At 33.7% G+C, this 19,268-nt stretch overlaps 2 protein-coding genes and 1 non-coding gene across 6 annotated transcripts; 2 read left to right on the forward strand and 1 right to left on the reverse strand.

The window, feature by feature from the left end:
* The first annotated feature begins 2,197 nt into the window (after nucleotides 1-2,197).
* LOC103861645 (heterogeneous nuclear ribonucleoprotein 1) lies at nucleotides 2,198-4,952 on the forward strand. Of its 2 annotated transcripts, XM_033287089.1 has the most exons (5): nucleotides 2,198-2,571; nucleotides 2,935-3,171; nucleotides 3,304-4,438; nucleotides 4,525-4,570; nucleotides 4,653-4,952. In XM_033287089.1, exons 1-4 carry the CDS (start codon nucleotides 2,569-2,571, stop codon nucleotides 4,536-4,538), a joined length of 1,389 nt encoding a protein of 462 aa, XP_033142980.1. In that variant the 5' UTR covers nucleotides 2,198-2,568; the 3' UTR covers nucleotides 4,539-4,570; nucleotides 4,653-4,952. The 2 variants fall into 2 exon arrangements, with proteins under 2 accessions (XP_033142980.1, XP_009137608.1); XM_009139360.3 differs by having other exon boundaries at nucleotides 2,213-2,571; nucleotides 4,525-4,948.
* A 1,364-nt stretch (nucleotides 4,953-6,316) lies between these two features.
* On the forward strand, nucleotides 6,317-6,389 carry TRNAA-AGC. Its single transcript has one exon. It is a non-coding gene; the product is annotated as a tRNA-Ala (tRNA).
* A 5,330-nt stretch (nucleotides 6,390-11,719) lies between these two features.
* LOC103861647 (glycerophosphodiester phosphodiesterase GDPDL3) lies at nucleotides 11,720-15,474 on the reverse strand. Of its 3 annotated transcripts, none has more exons than XR_004456146.1 (9): nucleotides 15,234-15,474; nucleotides 14,854-15,147; nucleotides 13,901-14,518; nucleotides 13,768-13,806; nucleotides 13,408-13,692; nucleotides 13,113-13,255; nucleotides 12,561-13,044; nucleotides 12,076-12,479; nucleotides 11,720-11,818 (listed from the first exon to the last, which is right to left on the reverse strand). XR_004456146.1 is itself a non-coding variant. In XM_009139361.3 (8 exons), the coding sequence occupies exons 1-8, from the start codon at nucleotides 15,331-15,333 to the stop codon at nucleotides 12,172-12,174; spliced, it is 2,271 nt and encodes a 756-aa protein (XP_009137609.2). In that variant the 5' UTR covers nucleotides 15,334-15,474; the 3' UTR covers nucleotides 12,059-12,171. The 3 variants fall into 3 exon arrangements, 1 of the variants encoding a protein (XP_009137609.2); XR_004456145.1 differs by having other exon boundaries at nucleotides 11,720-11,808; nucleotides 12,065-12,479; XM_009139361.3 differs by lacking the exon at nucleotides 11,720-11,818 and having other exon boundaries at nucleotides 12,059-12,479.
* Nucleotides 15,475-19,268: the final 3,794 nt, after the last annotated feature.

Genomic DNA, 19,268 nt, shown 5'->3' on the forward strand with positions numbered 1-19,268 from the left:
TTTCCCGCCAAAACTGGGAAAACTCACTTTTCCGCAAAAATGTTATTTTCCGCCTAAACCACAAAAAACATTTTATCATTTTGATCAACTTGGTTTTAACTTAAAAATAATTTATTATAAAGATATTGGGTCTATGGGTCAACCATTAACCCATCTAACCTATTTAATTTAATGGGTCATGGATCAACCTAACCTGTTTAATAAATGGGTTGGGTTGACCCATGATCCATTAACAGTAAACCCATTTGGGTTTTGGGTTGGGTTGACCTATTTAACCCATTTTGACACCCCTAATAATTGGTAAGCCTCATTTTCATCTACACAAATCTTACGTTTAGATGACAAATCAAATAGTTTTTTTAAGTTTTGCGTATTATTATAAAATATATGAGAATTATAATCAATTTTTAAAAAAATATTATCAAAATTTTCTAAGTTTTTATCGGGTCAACCTGTGTCGGTTCACGGGTTAATGACATGATTTTTGGTTTTATCGGAATTTTAATTAATAGGTTTTTCTTAAATCTGAATTTTATGGAAACATATCAGTTGGTATAATCATAATAGAATATTACATGAAGACTATAAGCGAGTCCATATTATATACGGCCACCAGTTTACTGGTCCAATTGCAGGTCCGAATCAAATATGAAAACAATGCTTATATCTTAATTCGTCAATAAACTACATATGTATTCCTACTAAAAGGAGTTAAATCATTTTCAAAAATAAAATATTTTTTTCGTACCATTTCAATGTTTCACGATTGGTTTCAGTTTTTTGGTTCTAGAGATATAGAATTTGCTCAATTATTTATGAAAGTCAGTTTAATGTAGATTTTGTTTTTCTTCTTCAGTTTGCTACAGTTTAGTTCGCGGTTTGGGATAAATGTACACAAATCTATACACTATATATATTATGTAGAAATTCATTTAAATATATATTTAATTTTGAAAACAAATCTAGCAGTGATCTTATTACTCAAGTGCTGATGACCGTTTTAAGGAGTGCTCAGAAACAAAGTGATGAACATTTGTAGTTTTATATTTGATGACCGTTAAATATCAATAATATTCAACGGTTTGAGAATTATTTAAGTTTCGACATATTAATGCATGGTCATGCAAAAACTGTTATAAGATAAACTCAATGGTTTTAAACACGTAAACTCATATAACTTTTTTCACTGCAACTAATAATACCTTCTTATATGTAAAATTACTAAAACAAATGTATTACTTTATGGTTCACTGGCCGTCTACATATAATGAATTACTAGATATAAATATTATAATGCAATCTTTGAGTACTCGTAAGAACATTTAGACTTTTGCCTCCACACACGACAGACAAGCGGTATACAGTCTATATATCATATCTTCTCTGCCTTGTTGATTTGTTATTTAGTTTAGGCATCATATATAATATACCCACATAAGTGAACAAGAAAAACCCACATAACAGAATATCTTTCCCTTATTGGAAAAGATCAAATGTCAAAATGATAGAATATTAAATAAGTAAAATTGATGCAAAAATAGTATTTTAATTTCTTTTAGTTGTAGGGCATATGATTCTTCTCTGCAATATATTAAAAGATATCGATCAAGTACCTAATATATATGTATATATATTCACGAGTCTTGTATAATCAAAAATTGCTTACATGTCAATGTAACATATCAAAAGGGTTTCACTAGATAAGTATATAATCTAAAAATCACATCATTTTGTTGTTGTTAAAACGTTTTTTATGTTGTATTTCTCTGAACATAGATTCAGTTCTAAAGTAACTTGCATCAAAGTATATATGCATAATAAAGTGTAACCTTAGTTTGTTTATAAAGCAAGGAATAATATGTAGATGTTTTGGTAAACATACTGATTTTTTGTTAACATTGTATTTACTAATTATGTTCATTAAGAAGATTTTTGACATCATTTTATTTATTTTAAAATATTATTTTCTAGATTTGCTAACACACTACTGTTGATTTTTTCTAAGCGACTCTATAACTAAATTTAATCCCAATTAATATTGGAAAATTATTAGTTTGATTGCTTCTCATAAATAAATTATTAGCTGTCAAATAAATTATAGACTAGAGGATCAATATATTTACGGGAAAATATAGAAATATAAAACTAAGGGAGCTATATCATCTTCCATCAGCTGCCGCTCTTTAACAACCCAAAAATAAGATTCTTACAGAGATGCAAATCTCAAATCTTCCCACCCTATTATTATATGTGACTGTTGTTTTACCATCTCTGGCCTGAGGAAAAAAGGAATCCTTCTTAATGAATTTCAAGTAATCGAAATTAATAACTTAAAAATCAAGAAAGCATTACAGAAAGAAAAAAATAATAAAAGGAAAAGTTTTAAATAAGTTTGAGAGAGAGAGAGAGAGGGAGGCCATAAGAACCCTATAGAGAGAGAGAGAAACAGAAAGAGTGGATGTCTTATAGAATGAACAAAACATTCTCTGTTTCTCTTGTCCTTGTCCCTTTCTCCAGATCTTAAAAGGTTCTCTCCACATTTTCCATCATCTGGGTCCTCTCTCCAAGATGGTGAATTTCCTTCTCCACAAGTTCAAATCTAACGTTTTTTTTTTCCTCATCATCTTCTTCTTCTGTCTTTGTCTGTTTGCTGTTGCTCATCTCGTTGATCCTCTGTTTTCTTCATTCCTCTGTTTTAGTTTTGTTTTTGTTGGTTGATCCATTGTCAGATTTGAAAAGATACTCAATTCCGATTTGATCGGGACTGAGATTTGGATTCTGTTTTTTTTTCAGACAAAAGTAGATTTCCATGTTTCTCTGTCCGTAAATCTTGAGCTCTTTAAGACACGATCCAAGATTTGTTCTGTTGTTAGATGAAATGAGAAACTGATCTGTGTGTTCTTAAGATCGGATTCATTGATTTGTTATTCGCAGGAGCAAAAGATGGAATCTGTATCGGATCTGGGGAAGCTCTTCATCGGCGGGATCTCATGGGACACAGACGAAGAACGGCTTCGAGAGTATTTTAGCAAGTACGGTGATTTGGTCGAGTCCGTGATCATGCGTGACCGTACCACGGGACGTGCACGTGGCTTTGGCTTCATCGTCTTTGCAGATCCTTCTGTTGCAGAGCGAGTCATCTTGGAGAAACACATCATCGATGGCCGCACGGTTAGTAAACTTTCACATCTTTCATCTGATCATTGTTGTTGTCTCATAGATCTGTCTTTGTGTGTCCTAAGTTGATGAGTCTTAGTGTTTAGATCAAATGATAAAAGGATTGAAGAGTCCTTTTGTTTTCAGGTGGAGGCGAAGAAAGCTGTGCCACGTGACGACCAGCAAGTGCTGAAACGCCACGCGAGTCCAATGCACCTTATCTCCTCCTCACCTAGCCAACACGGTGGTGGCAGCAATCGAACCAAGAAGATCTTCGTTGGAGGTTTACCGTCTAGCATCACCGAAGCCGAGTTCAAGAACTACTTTGATCAGTTCGGTACGATCGCAGACGTTGTGGTGATGTATGATCACAACACGCAGAGGCCACGTGGCTTTGGATTCATCACTTTTGATTCAGAGGAGTCTGTTGACATGGTTCTTCACAAGACGTTCCACGAGCTAAACGGCAAAATGGTTGAGGTCAAAAGAGCAGTGCCGAAGGAGCCTTCTTCCTCCTCGGCTCTTCCTCTTGCTGCTAACCGAAGCCCTCTTCTTGGTGGGTATGGTGGTAACAACTATGGAGTAGTAGTACCTAATAGGCCATCTGGTAATAATAGCTACTTCAATAGCTTTGCTCCTGGTTATAATAGTAACAACATAGGTCGGTTTAGTCCTATTGGTAGCGGGAGGAATGCTTTCTCTAGTAACTTTGGTCTTGGTTTGAATCAAGAACTGAGTTTGAACTCTAGCTTTGATGGAAACGCTACTCTTGGGTATAATAACCGTATCCCTGGGAACCAATACTTCAATAATGCTTCACCAAACCGTTACAACAACTCTCCAATAGGATTCAACAGAGGCGACTCTGCTTACAACCCAAGCAATAGAGACTTGCTGTGGGGAAACAGAACTGATTCTTCTGGTCCTGGTTGGAACTTGGGTGTCTCTGTTGGTAACAATAGAGGAAACTGGGGACTTTCGGATGCTAATGGCTATGGGAGAAGCTTTGGGACAAGTTCTGGACTTTCTGCGTTACCATTCTCTGGTAGTAACAACAACAACAACAATACAAACGGTTTTGATGGGTCTATAGGGGAAATGTACAGAGGGAACTCGGTTTATAGCGACTCAACGTGGCAGCAGGCGATGCCTCATCAGTCTGCTAATGAGTTAGACGGCTTGTCTCGCTCTTATGGGTTTGGTTTTGACAATGTAGCATCAGACCCATCTGGTAACGCCTCTGAAGGTTACCCAAGAAGCTACAGTGTCGGAGGAAATAGAGGTTGGTACACACACTCATCAGCATCTTAAAGGCTTTAAGCTTTGTTGATCTCATCTGATACATTTTGATTTAACATTTTTTTTCAGGTATTGAAGCATAAAAAAAGCAAATATCTTCAAAACTTTCATCACAGTGAGTTTCTGTTTTTTTTTCTTAGCATCACAAAAAGAGTTTTATTTCTGTTATTAAAATTCTTACATAAAGAGAAGATCAGATTTGGGTAGCTGCAAAGATACAAAAGATGTGGATGATAAAAGAGAGATTTGAGGTGTAATAACTAGAGAGATCGTTGATTCTCGATCACACTATTCTTTAGATTTCTCCAAAAGATTCTTCCATGTTGTGTGCTCTTGTTTGTAACTCTAATTGTTAATGTTTCTTTTTTTTTTCTTACAGAATTTTTTTTTTATCTTTGGTTTAAACTTTTGTTTCGAATTGTTCACGAGAAAGTTGTGATTTTTCTATTAAAACATTGTGCAAAAGGGCTCCAAAGTGATTACTTTTCATGTATTGATTCATCTTTTGCTTTGATTTTGAGGATTCAAATACGGGATTAACGAACTCAATTTGGACTAAATATGAACAGAAAAAAAAATACGAAGAGAAAGAAGAAGAATAACGTATCCAAACAGAGTTTGTACTTTTCTTGTTTGAGCTGTCACAGTTTGGTTGTTTGCTTCCTCAAACAATTACGAAGAAAAGATGATGGTGAGACTCTTCTCCTTTTACATCAACTTGTAATGTCTCTCCTACTTGTAGATTTCATCTTGTAGATTACAAGACACAAGGCCATGTTTTTGGATGTTTTTGTTTATGCCTGAGGCGTTGTTTGATAAAATCATTACGGGCTTGCTTTAGTACGAGCTTGCTGAGGAGCAATAGTCTGTTCAATACGGTGAAACCGAACCGTACCGACATAGACAATATGGTTTAGTTTTGAATGGATATAATTTTATAAAAACCGTAGGATTTGGATATGGTTTGGTATATAACCGATTAAACCGAATAAACCGAACAAAGCCGATTAAAAGTAGAAACATGTAAATATGTATCTATTTTATAACAATACATGAAAATCTATTTGTTACATAAGTTAAATTTGTGTTAATAACTATTACCATAATTTTATAGTAATAAAGAACTTTAATTTCTGAAACATTTGAACTATAATTAAATAACAATACATCGCAATTCAGACATCTTATTTTCTAAATCGTTTTTGATCTTTTTGCTTTATTTTAGTCTTCACTAAATTAATATGAAGATTATAAATTTGGTGGACAATAATTAATGGAAAATTTTCACAATTTTTTTCTTATTTGTAAACAAACAGAGTTTCGTGTTCAATTGAAAAAGCATGACTTTAATGAACACTAAATATGGAAGAGTAGAAAATTTTTTCTTTCATGTTTCTGCTTTGTTTCATATTTTTATTTTCAAAATTTCAAGCTTTGATTTTAGTTATAGATTTGATTATTTTATTTGATGGTAAAAGCATTTTTACTTTTTTGTTCATTTATTTGAACATGTAATATATTTTTAATAAATGACTATGTTGACAATATGACTCTAAAATTCATATAATATGATCTCAAACTAAATAATTATGTTTTTTGGTATAAAACTGAATAAACCGAAAACTGACGGTATATAAACCGAACCGAACCAAAGTAAATAGGGATTTAGAATGGTAGTTATATTTTACTAACCGAAATACCGAAAACCGAAAAAAACGAACCTAAACCGAACCGATATCCGGATTGAACACCTCTAAGCAATACGACAGATTGAATACAAATGGCTAAAACAAAAAGAGTTGCTCCTCAGGCAAAAATAGATTTGTAAAACTATTGTGCTATCACTCGCTAAAGTATCAATGGGGATGTAGCTCAGATGGTAGAGCGCTCGCTTAGCATGCGAGAGGTACGGGGATCGATACCCTGCATCTCCATTTGTATTTATTTTATTTTTTCTATCGCTCATGGGCTTATAGAGAAATGTCTGCTTTACAAAATTCAATACATAAGCATAATTTGATTAGGAGCGGTTGCCATGATCAAACATTCAATATGTTTGATAACTACCTTCTGTAAGAATAATGATTCTGATGGAGTAGCTCAAGTGTTAAGGGAAATGGTCAAAAAGATCAGCTCATCAAAGGAAAGACCAATTTGTGAAACAGTTGTTCCAGGAGATGGAAGCAAAAACGATTTTAACCCAAGAAAACAATTTCTTTTTGTTCAGTGCAATAAGAAATTGATATTACATGAATACAATATTATAGATATAAAAATATATATATATATATATTATCCCACTATATAAAAGAAACTAATTTTGTGGCTTCTAAAAGTGTCCACTTCAGCTAAAATATTTAGGACCAATCAATGTGACATGTCATCTAGCATATTCTCCAGCCCAAAAGTAAACTATTGCAACATATATCCGAGCCCAATTAATTTTGTGGGTTGGTCTTCCGTAAACTCATTATGTGGCCAGAAAGTGTATATTAACTTCTACTCCACTTACGTCGTTAACTCTCTTCATCTCCCTCATTGTGACCAACCAAAACCTAACCTGATATACTCTTCAAGATCTCCAATGTAACGCCTACCATTATGATTCATTGAGGGCTTCTTCATGAAAGTAACTATAGAAAGCAATCAACCTCTTCAACATCCCTACCTTCACAACACTGTATATAGATATATGTCAGCTGGTTCTCTCGCATCCCTCCTACTCCACAAAATTTGCTAAAATTCATTCACATCCATATGGAAAAGAACACAGCGGAATAAACCAGACCCGTCTGTTTATTTCTTCGACGATGCTAATGTTAGACAAAGAGATACAGAAACTTTCCGTAAATTATTTATTTTATTATGATTTTTGTTTTGTTTTTGGAAATCCTTATAATTTAAAACTTTGTTGATCTAATCTAATTTTTACCCTTCTTCTGTTACAGAATGGCGATGAAACATCTTTTTCTTACAGTTGACTGAATGTGCTTTGAGCCCTTGATAGTAACTGAGTAATCAAGTATTAACAGTACAATATTTTTATTGTAGCGTTTAAAACAAGATCAGCTGCATAACACTTTCTATGCTCTTAGTGATACGAAGGTAGTAACATAATCTCTAAGCAAATAATATTGATATATTTTGTATGGTGACACTAATTCATAGAACCTTTTAATATATTAGGGACTGTGGAAGAAGGTATTGTTGTTGGAGGTGGATGCATTCTGCTAAGATTTGCATCGAAAGTGGATGCCATTAAAGGGACTCTAGCAGAAGATAAAGAAAAGGTTAGTCTATACTACTAATTACAGCAGGAAAAACACATGGTTATAATAGCGTTTTTGCAATAATTTTATCCGTCAGGTGCTGGCGTTGATAAGAAAGCATTGAGCTGCCTGTTGAATTTAACTGCTAAGAACGCTGGTGTTTATGGTAGTGTTGTCATCGAAAAGGTAAACAATGTAAAAGCATATTATATATATTGCAAGTTGGAGTTTTAATATAGAAACTAAGCTAATATTATTTTCCTCCGGTTCACAGGTACTCTCTAGCTGCAACCAGAAAAACTGCCACAACAATGCAGCTGACACATACAAAGATCTATTTTTAGCAGTAATCATTGATCCAACCAAAGTGAGTAAAGATCCTTATTTTATTGCATATTGAAATATCATGTTTTTTATGTTCTAAACGAATGTTTTTGAAGGTTGTAAGATGTTGCTTAGAGTATGCTTCAGCCGTGGCTAAGACATTTTTTTATGTCTGATTGTGTTGTTGTCGAGATCAAGGAGCATGAATCAGCATTTCCCGCTGGTAAACCTATGGACAATTCAGGTTTCTCTGTATTTTTTTCTATCCAGCCCTCAGAAACATTTTCGATGAAGGATTCAGGTTCACTCATATCAGTTATGGTGATGTACCAGAAACACTGTCGATGAACGATCCGCTCACTGCTGTCAATAATGCCACACAAGCATCTGATCGTCTTCATCAAGTGTTCACAATGCAGTCACTCCATCGGAAACAGCAATCTGATTTTTGTGCAACAACAAGTTCTTTGTATATCACTCGAGTTGGCTGTTTCTATTGCATATTGAAAGACTCAGAAGTCAGGACACAGTTGTGTGTTCTTCATGCTGTTGTAGTTCAAATTCAGAAGGAAAAAAATTGGTTGGCAGAAGAGAAAGGAGTTCCTTTTGCACCAACAAAGAATCGTCAAGATCTAGGACTGGATAATTTATGTAAAACGTGTTAGCTTTATTTTTTTTAAGAACAGGTTTATTAAGCTTCGTTTTCTTCTGCTTCTGTTTTATGGCTGGGTTTCACTGATTACCCTTTTAGTAACATTTTTTCCATGATCCCGCAACTGTTTTAAGTAAAATCTCTTTTGCTGGGTTATAGGGTTCTCTGTTCCTCAAACTATTAAAGTTTCTGACTTTATGCTTCTCATGATCCCTTTGGCTGAGTCATGCTTATTTATTTTTAATACTTCTTAGGGCTTATAGTCTATAGAAATTATGTTCATACGTACGTGTAATCATTTTGATGCCTTCGAGAATTGACAAACAGAAGCTTCAGTGAAATCAGACGAGCTTCTTTTGTTGTTAATATGGCAAACGACGAGTTGTTAAAGCCAAAGAACCCTCAGCTCTCCCTTAGACATGATCATTTTATGGGAATCCGACGCAACTATGAGCTGACTATATGTTCAAAAAAAAAGCTATGATCTGGCTACAATTTTGTTTACATAAAACGTTTTTTAAAAACTGTTAATTACATTACATAGGGGTGGGCGTTCGGATACTCATTCGGATTTGGTTCGGATATAATCGGGTTTTGTATTTTCGAATTTAAAGATTTCAGTCCCATTCGGGTATTTCTAAATTTTGGTTCGGGTTCAGTTCGGATCTTTGCGGGTTCTGTTCGGGTTCGGATAACCCATTTAAATTATTTTTAAAATTTTAATATTCATTATATGCTTAAAATTTCTCAAAATCTATAAAACAGAATAATATATTACATATAAGTTTGTATAATATATGTTAAAATACCTAAAACTAACATATAAATTAGTTTTATTTGAATATTTGGATAGAAAATCAATAGATATTTCGAGCATTTTGGTATTTTGAATATATTTTAGCTATTTTAGATATTTACTTCTGACTATTTATGCATATTTTCAAGTATTTAGACAACTTAAAAGTATTTTATATATTTTGGATGTTTTTAATATATATTAAATCTAAAAATAAGTAATATATTTTGGTATATAAATCTATTTCAGTTACATTCTGGTACCCGAGATATTTTGGTTCGGGTCGGTTCGGTTTCGATTCTTTAAATACCAAAATTTTGAGCACGTTTGGATATTTAATCAATTTCTATTCGGGTTTAGTATTACTTTTTCGGATCGGGTTCGGTTCGGTTCTTTGGATCTGGGTTTTTTGCCCAGCCCTAACATTACACATAGCGTTCTCGATTTGACAAGAGAATTGGTTAATAAAAAAATTAACATGTCAAAATTTTATTTACCGTAAATGTGATAAGTTTGCTTCCGAACAATTACACCCGAAAAAACATGAAAAAGTTAACACAATCTCCATTATCATCTAAAAGATTACTGTATGGCGACATATGTACGCCTTTCTATATGTGAAAAACATGCGACTAATTTTATACAATTACGAAGTGTCAATGATTAGAAAACCAAGTTGTCTTCCTAAGAGTATTAACCCAAATATAAATACACCGCAAAAGCAACATTTGAATTACCATGTACGACATTTTGTATTTATTGCTCGATTCAACAATATAAACGATATTTTACTTCAACAACAACTAGATTTTGACCCGCGCTTTCAAAGCGCGGAATCGTTTTCTATTTAAATTTTATTTGAAAATGATAAATATTTGTAAAGTAGAAGGTTTTTCCTAGAATTTATAATTTATAATACATTTAAAAATGTGCCTATTGTTTATGTATTTTTTGTATTTATTCTGTTTGAAATGATTTTTTATGTGTACAAAATAGGAATGAAATTTAGAATGGATTCAAAAAATGTTATATTTCTGATAAATAATACTAATTATGTAGTGTTTATATATTTTAAAGTTTATTGTATATATTTTTAATTATCATAAACTAATATATTGAAAATTCATTAAATAATAACGTTTTTAATTATACATATCTAATGTTTATTCAAACTAAGAATTTATAAAAGTTTAATCAAATAATAAAATTAAATACAAAAAACTGCAGTAGGTTTATATCTGAAAATGACAAATAATATAATATGCTTCAATTATGTTGAAAATCTATGTTGAATATCAAGGCCCAAATGGCCCATTATTTTAAAAGATCTGTACAGAAATTGAAACTTTAGTTTGGGCCATTTTTTGTTTTTGGGATTAGGTCGAATCTGTTTGGGTTCGAATGTTGTGTGATTGGATTTAAAAATAGTTAGTTATGATTGGTGAATTAATATGCACGATTTTCGTTAAAAAAAAAAAGGAAAATAGGCAATGGCAGAAGGTTGTAATTATTTTGACAAGCCAGGGGCAGAATCCCAGTAGGGATTCTGCTTTAATAGTATAGATATAATCTTTTTTTAACGCTGATTTATTATGATCTTACAATTATGATATATGAAAGATTACATAGAAGATTCGATAACCGACAATACTACCTGCCTTATGAAGACCTACGCCTAACTGCATCACCTGAACCGTCCTATGAAGATCCACGCCTAGCCAGATTTACTTGCACCATGTTGAGGATCCCTTGCAAACCTTTCCTCTGTAGTCTGCATAATTGTTTAATAAACCGCTCTCTCCGGAACTTGAAACCTAGATTTCCTGTAATCTGCAATAAATTGCATAATCTGAGATTCGAACCCCAGACCTGGGTGTAGAAGCCTTTAAACTTTAACCAATAGGCTACGGTACTTCCACAACAACAGTATAATCAGAAGCTTTTAAAAGAAAAACAAACCAAGATTTCCAGGTAAAGAAATTCTTCAAAACATCGACTTACGACAATAGAAGATCCAAAAAAGAAAAAAGAAAAGATCATCAAATCAAAAATGACAAAGCTGACACCTCAATTTATCATCATCTACTTTTTTTATAGTCAAATATTCAACGATTATGGTCGAATATTATATAAAGCTATTTCAAATTTTAACAAAATTTCTTTTAAAATCCAACTTATGATATTGTGATATGCAATCCGCGCGTAGCGCAGACAAGACTCTAGTAGATATAACAAGACACAAGGCAATAGTAGTAAGAGTATATGTTACAACAACAAATGAATCTGAGGGAAAGTTACACTCCAAGAATATCCTGCTCTTTTTTTTTTTTGATAATCCAGGGGTTCCCCACTTACGTGGGTCATTTCCCTGGGCCCGGTTAGGCAGCGGTCCACTTCACCCGGGAGGGCTTTACCTGGGCTGGGGACAAGGCCCAACACCCAGTACCGCATTTGATGACAGAATGGGTAGTTCGCCTCCGCTTGGCGTCGAACCCGTGAGCATGACAATTGGCCCACAAGGTCCTTACCAAGTGAGCTACCACATCCCGTCAGAACTCCAAGAATATCCTGCTCTTTTTAGGACAGAACTAGAATATAAACATGAGAAAATATTATGGTTCCGGTTGTTAAGATCTGACATTGTCACAAACAAAGATGTGTGATCAAGGGTTTGATCACAGAAGTAGAAGAGAGGCAATAGCCATTGGAAAAACAGAAAGGAGAAGAGATAAGGTGAGGCGGGTTTGTCCGCTAGGTGCTGGTGCATTGGTTGATGGTTTTGATGGTGTTCCAGGGGTTGTTGAGGTTGGGGCTTTTGCTGTAACCGGAGGTAGTGGCGGCTCAGTAACATCAGCATCTGTGAAAACCGGGTTTGGAGCTTCGGCTGGAGGTAAGGACGCATGATTCACAACTTGTAAGAGTCCACCTGGTTGGACAGGAGCCATGTAAGGTGGAGTTTCTTTGCTTCCCAAACATCTATTCCCTGCACAATAGAGAAACAAAAGTTAGGCACTATTGATGTTATGTTGTGAGACTTTTGGTGTAAATCATTAGGCACACTTACTTCTGTATCTAGCAGCTGTGAAAGGGAACTCAGTGACGGTTCCATTCACACCAGCTCCAGTAACATAAGAGTTTATCTCAACATTTGCGTCAGAGAAGAAGTCATAAGGTTGAGACACAAACTCATTCTGAAACAGCTCAACATATACCGGAAGCTGAGACTTCTGAAGCCTCTCCACAACATTGGTTTGCCCCGTGACAAAACCCTCAGAGTCTGGAAAGACCGATGATTTGACAATGACAACAGCACTAGCGAATCTCTTTATGTCTTCTATAGCAGAGTCGAGAATGTCACGGATGGTTTCTTCAACTTTGTACACAGTCTCGTACCGGCTCTGCTTCTTGAAGTCGAGTAGAACCGAGCTGTTTGTTGACTGAATCATCACCTTTTTGGTTGTGATGTTGGTGTAGCCGGTTTCAGTGAGTGTGTCAAGAACCGCTTTCACCACGTCTAGCCCTTGGTTCTCTCTCAGGTATGCTGCATTCTGAGGGACACAAGAAGATGTCATGATCCCAAAACCTTTAAGACTAAAGGAGGTACAAGAGAGGTTACCTCCACACTGATCAAAACACCGGAAAGAGAGGTGGAGTTCTTTGCCAAGTTTAGGAAGTCAGAAAGTGAAACAAGCTTCCCAGCGTTTCTCTCGTTTGGGTTCCTAAACATATTGTATGTTCTGTATGGGTTTGATATAGCAGCTGCAAAAACACAATTGGAGAATAGTTACTTGAATGGCAAGTTATCTAGCTTCAAAGTAGTATGTATCTATATGTAACCTCTTTTAGGTCAAGTAGGAGTATAGATAGAAATCTCTCAAACTAGTTACTATTAATAGTAGGAAAACACTTACGAGTCAAGGTCTGGATCTCAGGCCAGGTGAGGCTAAAGGTGTATATACCACCAAGTGAGCTAATCTCAGGAACATTTGTTGAACGGTTTCTCAAAGGAGTTTGGGCGACCATTGTGGTTTTCCCAAGATCGATGGAACTTGAGCAAAAGGGTGTACCGTCACTGGACATTTGGACCGAGCAGTCGATAACATCAGCACCATCCTTGATTGCTTTGGCATATGCCAAGTCTGTACATCCAGGATAGTCCCCACTCGCACCATTTTTGGATATAACAAGAAAATCAACTGAAAAAACATGAAACCATTTAGTTACATGATAAGGCATAGCAAGAATCATAGTAAAGTTATAACTGATCATACCTTGTTTTGTAGCGTTTCTGCCCATGTGGGAGAAGCATTCTGATAAAAACATGAAAAATAATGTTTTAATTTTGAGTCTTTTATATTAAGGACAAAGAGCTTTGTCTGTATAAGAGAGTTTTGCTTTGCTTACCGACGGATGCAGATGCACTTATGGGAAAGTCAGAGAGAACACCATCGACAGAGAAGTTGCCATTATCCACAAAAGATAGATACTCAGAGACAGGATCATAACTATAGTCATGTGCAATATCAACATCATTAGCAAAACCTGACACAAACACTTCAAGTCCTGCTTTGTGAGCATCTTGAACTAAAGATGTAGACGGAAGCAAGTACTGCTTGTCATCTAGTGGCAACACGTAAGACTTGGGAACAAGAATCCCTGAAGCAAACGTTTTGACGAAAGTCAAGTTACTCAAGATGGAACCGTATGTTCTGTTTGTCGTCGGCTCGAATGTTTCTTTCTCGAGAAAACGGAACACGAAGATTGGTCCTTCACGCCCGAAACGTCCAGCGATTTTCTTGAAGAAATTGACTTCAGGGGACGAGATGAAGTCGATGATAACAGTTTTCGAAGCTGTGGTTAGAAAGGTGGTCATGCTTAGATTGTGCTGCGCGTAGAAGGCCTCGTGCTGAACGTTTAACCAAAGGCCTTGTGGTTTCAGCTCTGTGTTTACATCTTGAACCGTCAAGATCGAGTAGCCGTTTCCATCGAATCTCTCTGACCGAGATAATATACCTCTAATTACTACAAAAGGTGAGACAAACCGTCACACATATGTTTTTTGGACAAAACACTTTCTAAGTTTACCACAAAATAGCATCCAATGATAAAAGTTCCCAAAATAACACATACTTATCCAAAAAAATAATATAAATTATTCAAACTCATAATCTCATCTTCACCCTCAAAATACTAACTCTTAAACCCAAACATGAATTATACATTTGTTTTTTATTTTTAATAAATATTATTTTGAACATTTTTCGTGTTAATTTATCATAAAACATGATTTAATGCTAGTTAAGAGTATTTTTCTTTTTCTACAAAAGCACTCACTAATGGAAGTTAAGAAGACTTACAGTTAACTTTGTTGAGATCTTTCAAGGAGAAATCGATGGTGAACCAGCCCTGTGTAGAGACTCCATTAACAAGGTAAGTGTTTGTACGATTTGGGTAAGCAGCTTCAATATTAGAAGCATTGCTCATTGTTAAACCAGGGAAGCAGATCCCAGCTCCGTCTTTGGTTAGCTGAAGATCACACCACAGAACAACGTCTTCTACACTAGTCAGCATTGCGAAGTTGTAAGCATCGATGCTAGAATCTGGGAATAATCCAGAGAACCCTCCACGAGCAATCACACGAGGAGAGAAACCTGGTAAGCACGCAAAGCAAAATAAATTAAAAAGATAATCAAGAAGTGATGTTTAATACAAGATGAGAGAAAGTGAGAGTACTCACCGGTGAGCGTCTGCCATTTACTTTTAGATCCTTGAGCATCGGTTTGAGCAGCAAGAAGCTGAATCAGAACAACACCACAGAGTAGAAGTAACCCTCGCATTGTCGGATTACCTCGCCGGAATTTGGTAATAACCTGTCGTTCTTCCTCCCGCCGTTGACTTTGGCTTCTTCTTCTTCTTTTTTTTTCTCGGAGACCGAAGGAAATTTGTTAGAGAGAGAGAGAGGGTCTTCTTAGTTCTAGTTGTTTCGTTTGTTGTATTGTCATTTATATGATCGTTAATTTAAATTAAAATAATTATAAATATCAAAAAGGTCTGACTATTAATTTTGTTCTTACAAGTTACAAAAGTGTTATCCATCATCGAAAAGATTTTTTTACAATTAATAATTGGAGTCTACCACAATTACGCGTAATCACGTAGTTTTATTTGGACGGTTCAGGAGCCGAGAGTTTAGTTGATCGGCTTCAGCTAAATACTGTCTACCGCTTTGTTGATTTGTTCCAGGATTCAACACTCTTTTCTAATAATTAAGAGGTTCTGGTTTCGTAAGTTTATACATTTCTTTTGAATTTGAACCTATAAAGCCTTTTAAGACATCTACTTATTAATCTAATTTTTTATCTACTAAACTATTTTTTTCGTTACATATTAAGCTAGATTTAAAAGATGATATTAACTTTGTTTACTTGAATTCATGTTTTGTTAAACTAGCTCCAATAAAATATCTTAAAATATCAAGTTATAAAGCAAACAAAGCTTTTATGTCACACTGTGATTATCTCTTAAATATGTCTTTTAATTTTACTAAATTTTAGACAAATAATGTTTATTGAGTATGCTATTAATAATGGCTTGCTTTATGCTTGAAACACACTAATGGTTTTGCTCTACAAATAATGTTAATAGAGTATAAAAAATGTTATTATTGAGTTTATAGATTAGAATGACTATCATCATTTAAATATATAACTCTCGAGTACTACTTGTAAAAGTCATTTATATGGCCACCACTTGGGCCCCTTCACTTCACTTAGGGGTTGGGAGTTGGGGTTCGGATCGGGAATTCGGATTTTCGGGTATTTCGGTATAGAGGTATAGAACCCGTTCGGATATTTCTGTACTTCGGGTCGGATTCGGATATTTTTAGTTTAGATTCGGTTATTTCGGATCGGGTTCGGATATTTAGATTTTAAAAGAAAATATTAAAATTTTCATTTCTCAAATTTCTTGTATTTAAATATATAACTTTCTTTTAACTAATTTTTTATTTTCAATAGATTGAATGGCTAATATATTGAATGGTTAATAAATTTGGACATAACATTTTTAAACTAAAAAGACATTGATTTGGTTATTATTTTTAAATTTTGGATGTAACTTTTTGTTAATTCTTGAAGTAAAAATTTAACATGCATTTTAAGTGAATAGCAAATCATTTTCTACGTAATTGTATGTATATCATATGAACTTAGGTTATGAATGGTGCACGTAAAGCGGGGCGTTTTTGGTCTGAGGAGAGAGAAAACCGCAAGTAGTTACCAATCACGAAAAAGTTTAAAAGCGGGACGTTATTGATCGAATAACGCACATGCTAAAAACAAAACAAAAATATTTTTTTGTTTACACGAGTTATAGTAAAAAACGCACCTACTCTAGATAAGCTTGCATTATGGTGCGGTACACAACACAAATGCGTTTTTGTTGTGGTAATATTTATTTATTTATTATTTAATAATGGATTCTACCTAAAAATTACAATGAAACTAATACATGGTCAGATGAATACGTACGACGGATTAAATTAAATTGAAACTCAGACATTCACGCCTAAATAAAATAATGTTAGACAAATGAATGAACAAGAACAATTTAAGGTATGATTAGTAGTTTATATAATACATAGTAAATAATGTGATAAATTTTAATATACTTATCTTTTGAGTATTCTAGTAATCGAGAATAACTAATGTTAATAAAATTTGGTTATAAATATAATTATTTATTGTATTTTTTCTTAATTTTTATATACATATTTTTATTTCAGAGAAATTTTGATACATAAAATTTCTAAATAATAAAAAAATTACTCTAATAACACTAAATAGAACATTTTAATTTTTTGTTATATTAATTATATTGATATATTTATTATACAATGTTTCGAAAATTGAATTCAATATTATAAATTGGTCAATGGTCGACCGGTCCAACCAGCTCAACCGAATTTTAAATTTTAATCTTAACTTTAAACTAACTAAAGAAATATATATATATATATATATATATATGTATAACTATAAAATTATTTTCTTAAGAAAGAATGTAAAAAATCTTTTTAGCTCTCATATGTTATTCTTATTTTGTTATATTCATAAAATTTAGAATTTTAAATGTAAAAATAAATAAATATTGTAATATTCATTATTTATTATATATATAGCTAGATTTATACTTAGTATTTATTTTGCTAGTTAGTAAAAAAAAACATAAAATTATATTGATTTTATTGATATTTTTGTTTAATATTATTTTTTTAATTGTTCAATTCCGCAAATTATACATGTTCACCAATCAACACAATTCTGCACCGCTAATTTTGTCAAAACCGCACTTGTCCCGCAAACCGCACGAACCGCACTTGAACCGTACCGCATTTAAATTCCGTCCCGCTAATATTACTAATTCCGCGGTTACCATTCGGACCCTTAAAGTATGTGTAGTATCAATATAAATATTTTATATAAAATGAAAGATGTAAACTAGAAATATAAGGTTAATTATACATATGTTCGGTTATCTTCAGATATTCATTTGGGTTCGGATATTACCCGTTCGGGTTCGGATATTCAATCTCTCGGATATCGTTCGGATATTTTGCTACTTTGGTTCGGATTTCGGTTCAGGTTTTTCGGATCGAGTTCGGATGCGGCTTCGGATATCGGGTAAAGTGTCCCCCTAACTTCACTGATGAATTGTACCTCTGCATGCATTGGATTAGCATTCATTTTTTGCTCTGCACATACAAGTTGGCCATATATTAAACATTATAAACATCACTAAGACTGTTTCAAAAAAGAAAAACATCACTAAAACAAAGCAGAAGAAAGAGAAGAAGCTTCGGTCGGCGACAGCTCGGCGCGCGCCAAATTTAAAAAGTAGTTGAGGAATAATTAACCGCTAAGGGCGGGTCCCATAACGTGGCAGCATGAATTATCTGTAACAGATACGTGGCGAGTATCGATTTGTAGTCACGCATGACATAAGGAAAGACGCGCAAACCTGTCAAGGTTATATACGTGGGTCCGTTGTTTGCTGTAAGCACCCCAAAACAAACCACCACTTTATAAAATCTTTTTTAACAAATCATTATTTTATTTTGTCTTGTTGTCACGTAATAATATTCTGTTTCTATAAGTAAGATTTTCAATAATATGAAAGCTTATTAAGAATTTAATAAATATTTATAATTTAATTTATTTTTTTATTTTATTATATACTTTTCAATAACTATAATGTTTTCCGAAAAGTATAAAAAAATACTTTAGCAATAAAGAAAATATATTTTCGTGAAACAAAAAAAAATCTAAAAAATTTTATTTTCTGAGAATGTAGATAGTATAAAAATTCGAAGAAAAATAAAAAAGTGGGACTTTGATGTGATGCGGCGTATTCAATTGGAATAAATGTTTTTATAGGATTTAAATAAATTCTTAATGGTCAACTTCCAATACTTTAAGGAGGAGATGTTGACCTCAATCTTGTAATTATAACTTTCTGAGTAGGTGAAATAATTAATGTTATTAATTTATCTAATGGCCTTGGACGGTTTAGTCCACGACCAACATACCTGGCTGCTTTCAGGATTATGAAAACTAATTAATTTGTTTCCCCAACCCCAATCTTACTAATAACTACATGATCAGTTCAAACAAGTATTCAACTTAAATTGAACGATTCTTTCTAAAAACAGAAACAGTAAATCTGTAAATAATAACCCGATTAAGTACACACAATAAATTACTAGAGAGCTGTT

This window comes from Brassica rapa, chromosome A03 (genome assembly GCF_000309985.2).
Source record: "Brassica rapa cultivar Chiifu-401-42 chromosome A03, CAAS_Brap_v3.01, whole genome shotgun sequence".
Lineage (NCBI taxonomy): Eukaryota > Viridiplantae > Streptophyta > Magnoliopsida > Brassicales > Brassicaceae > Brassica > Brassica rapa.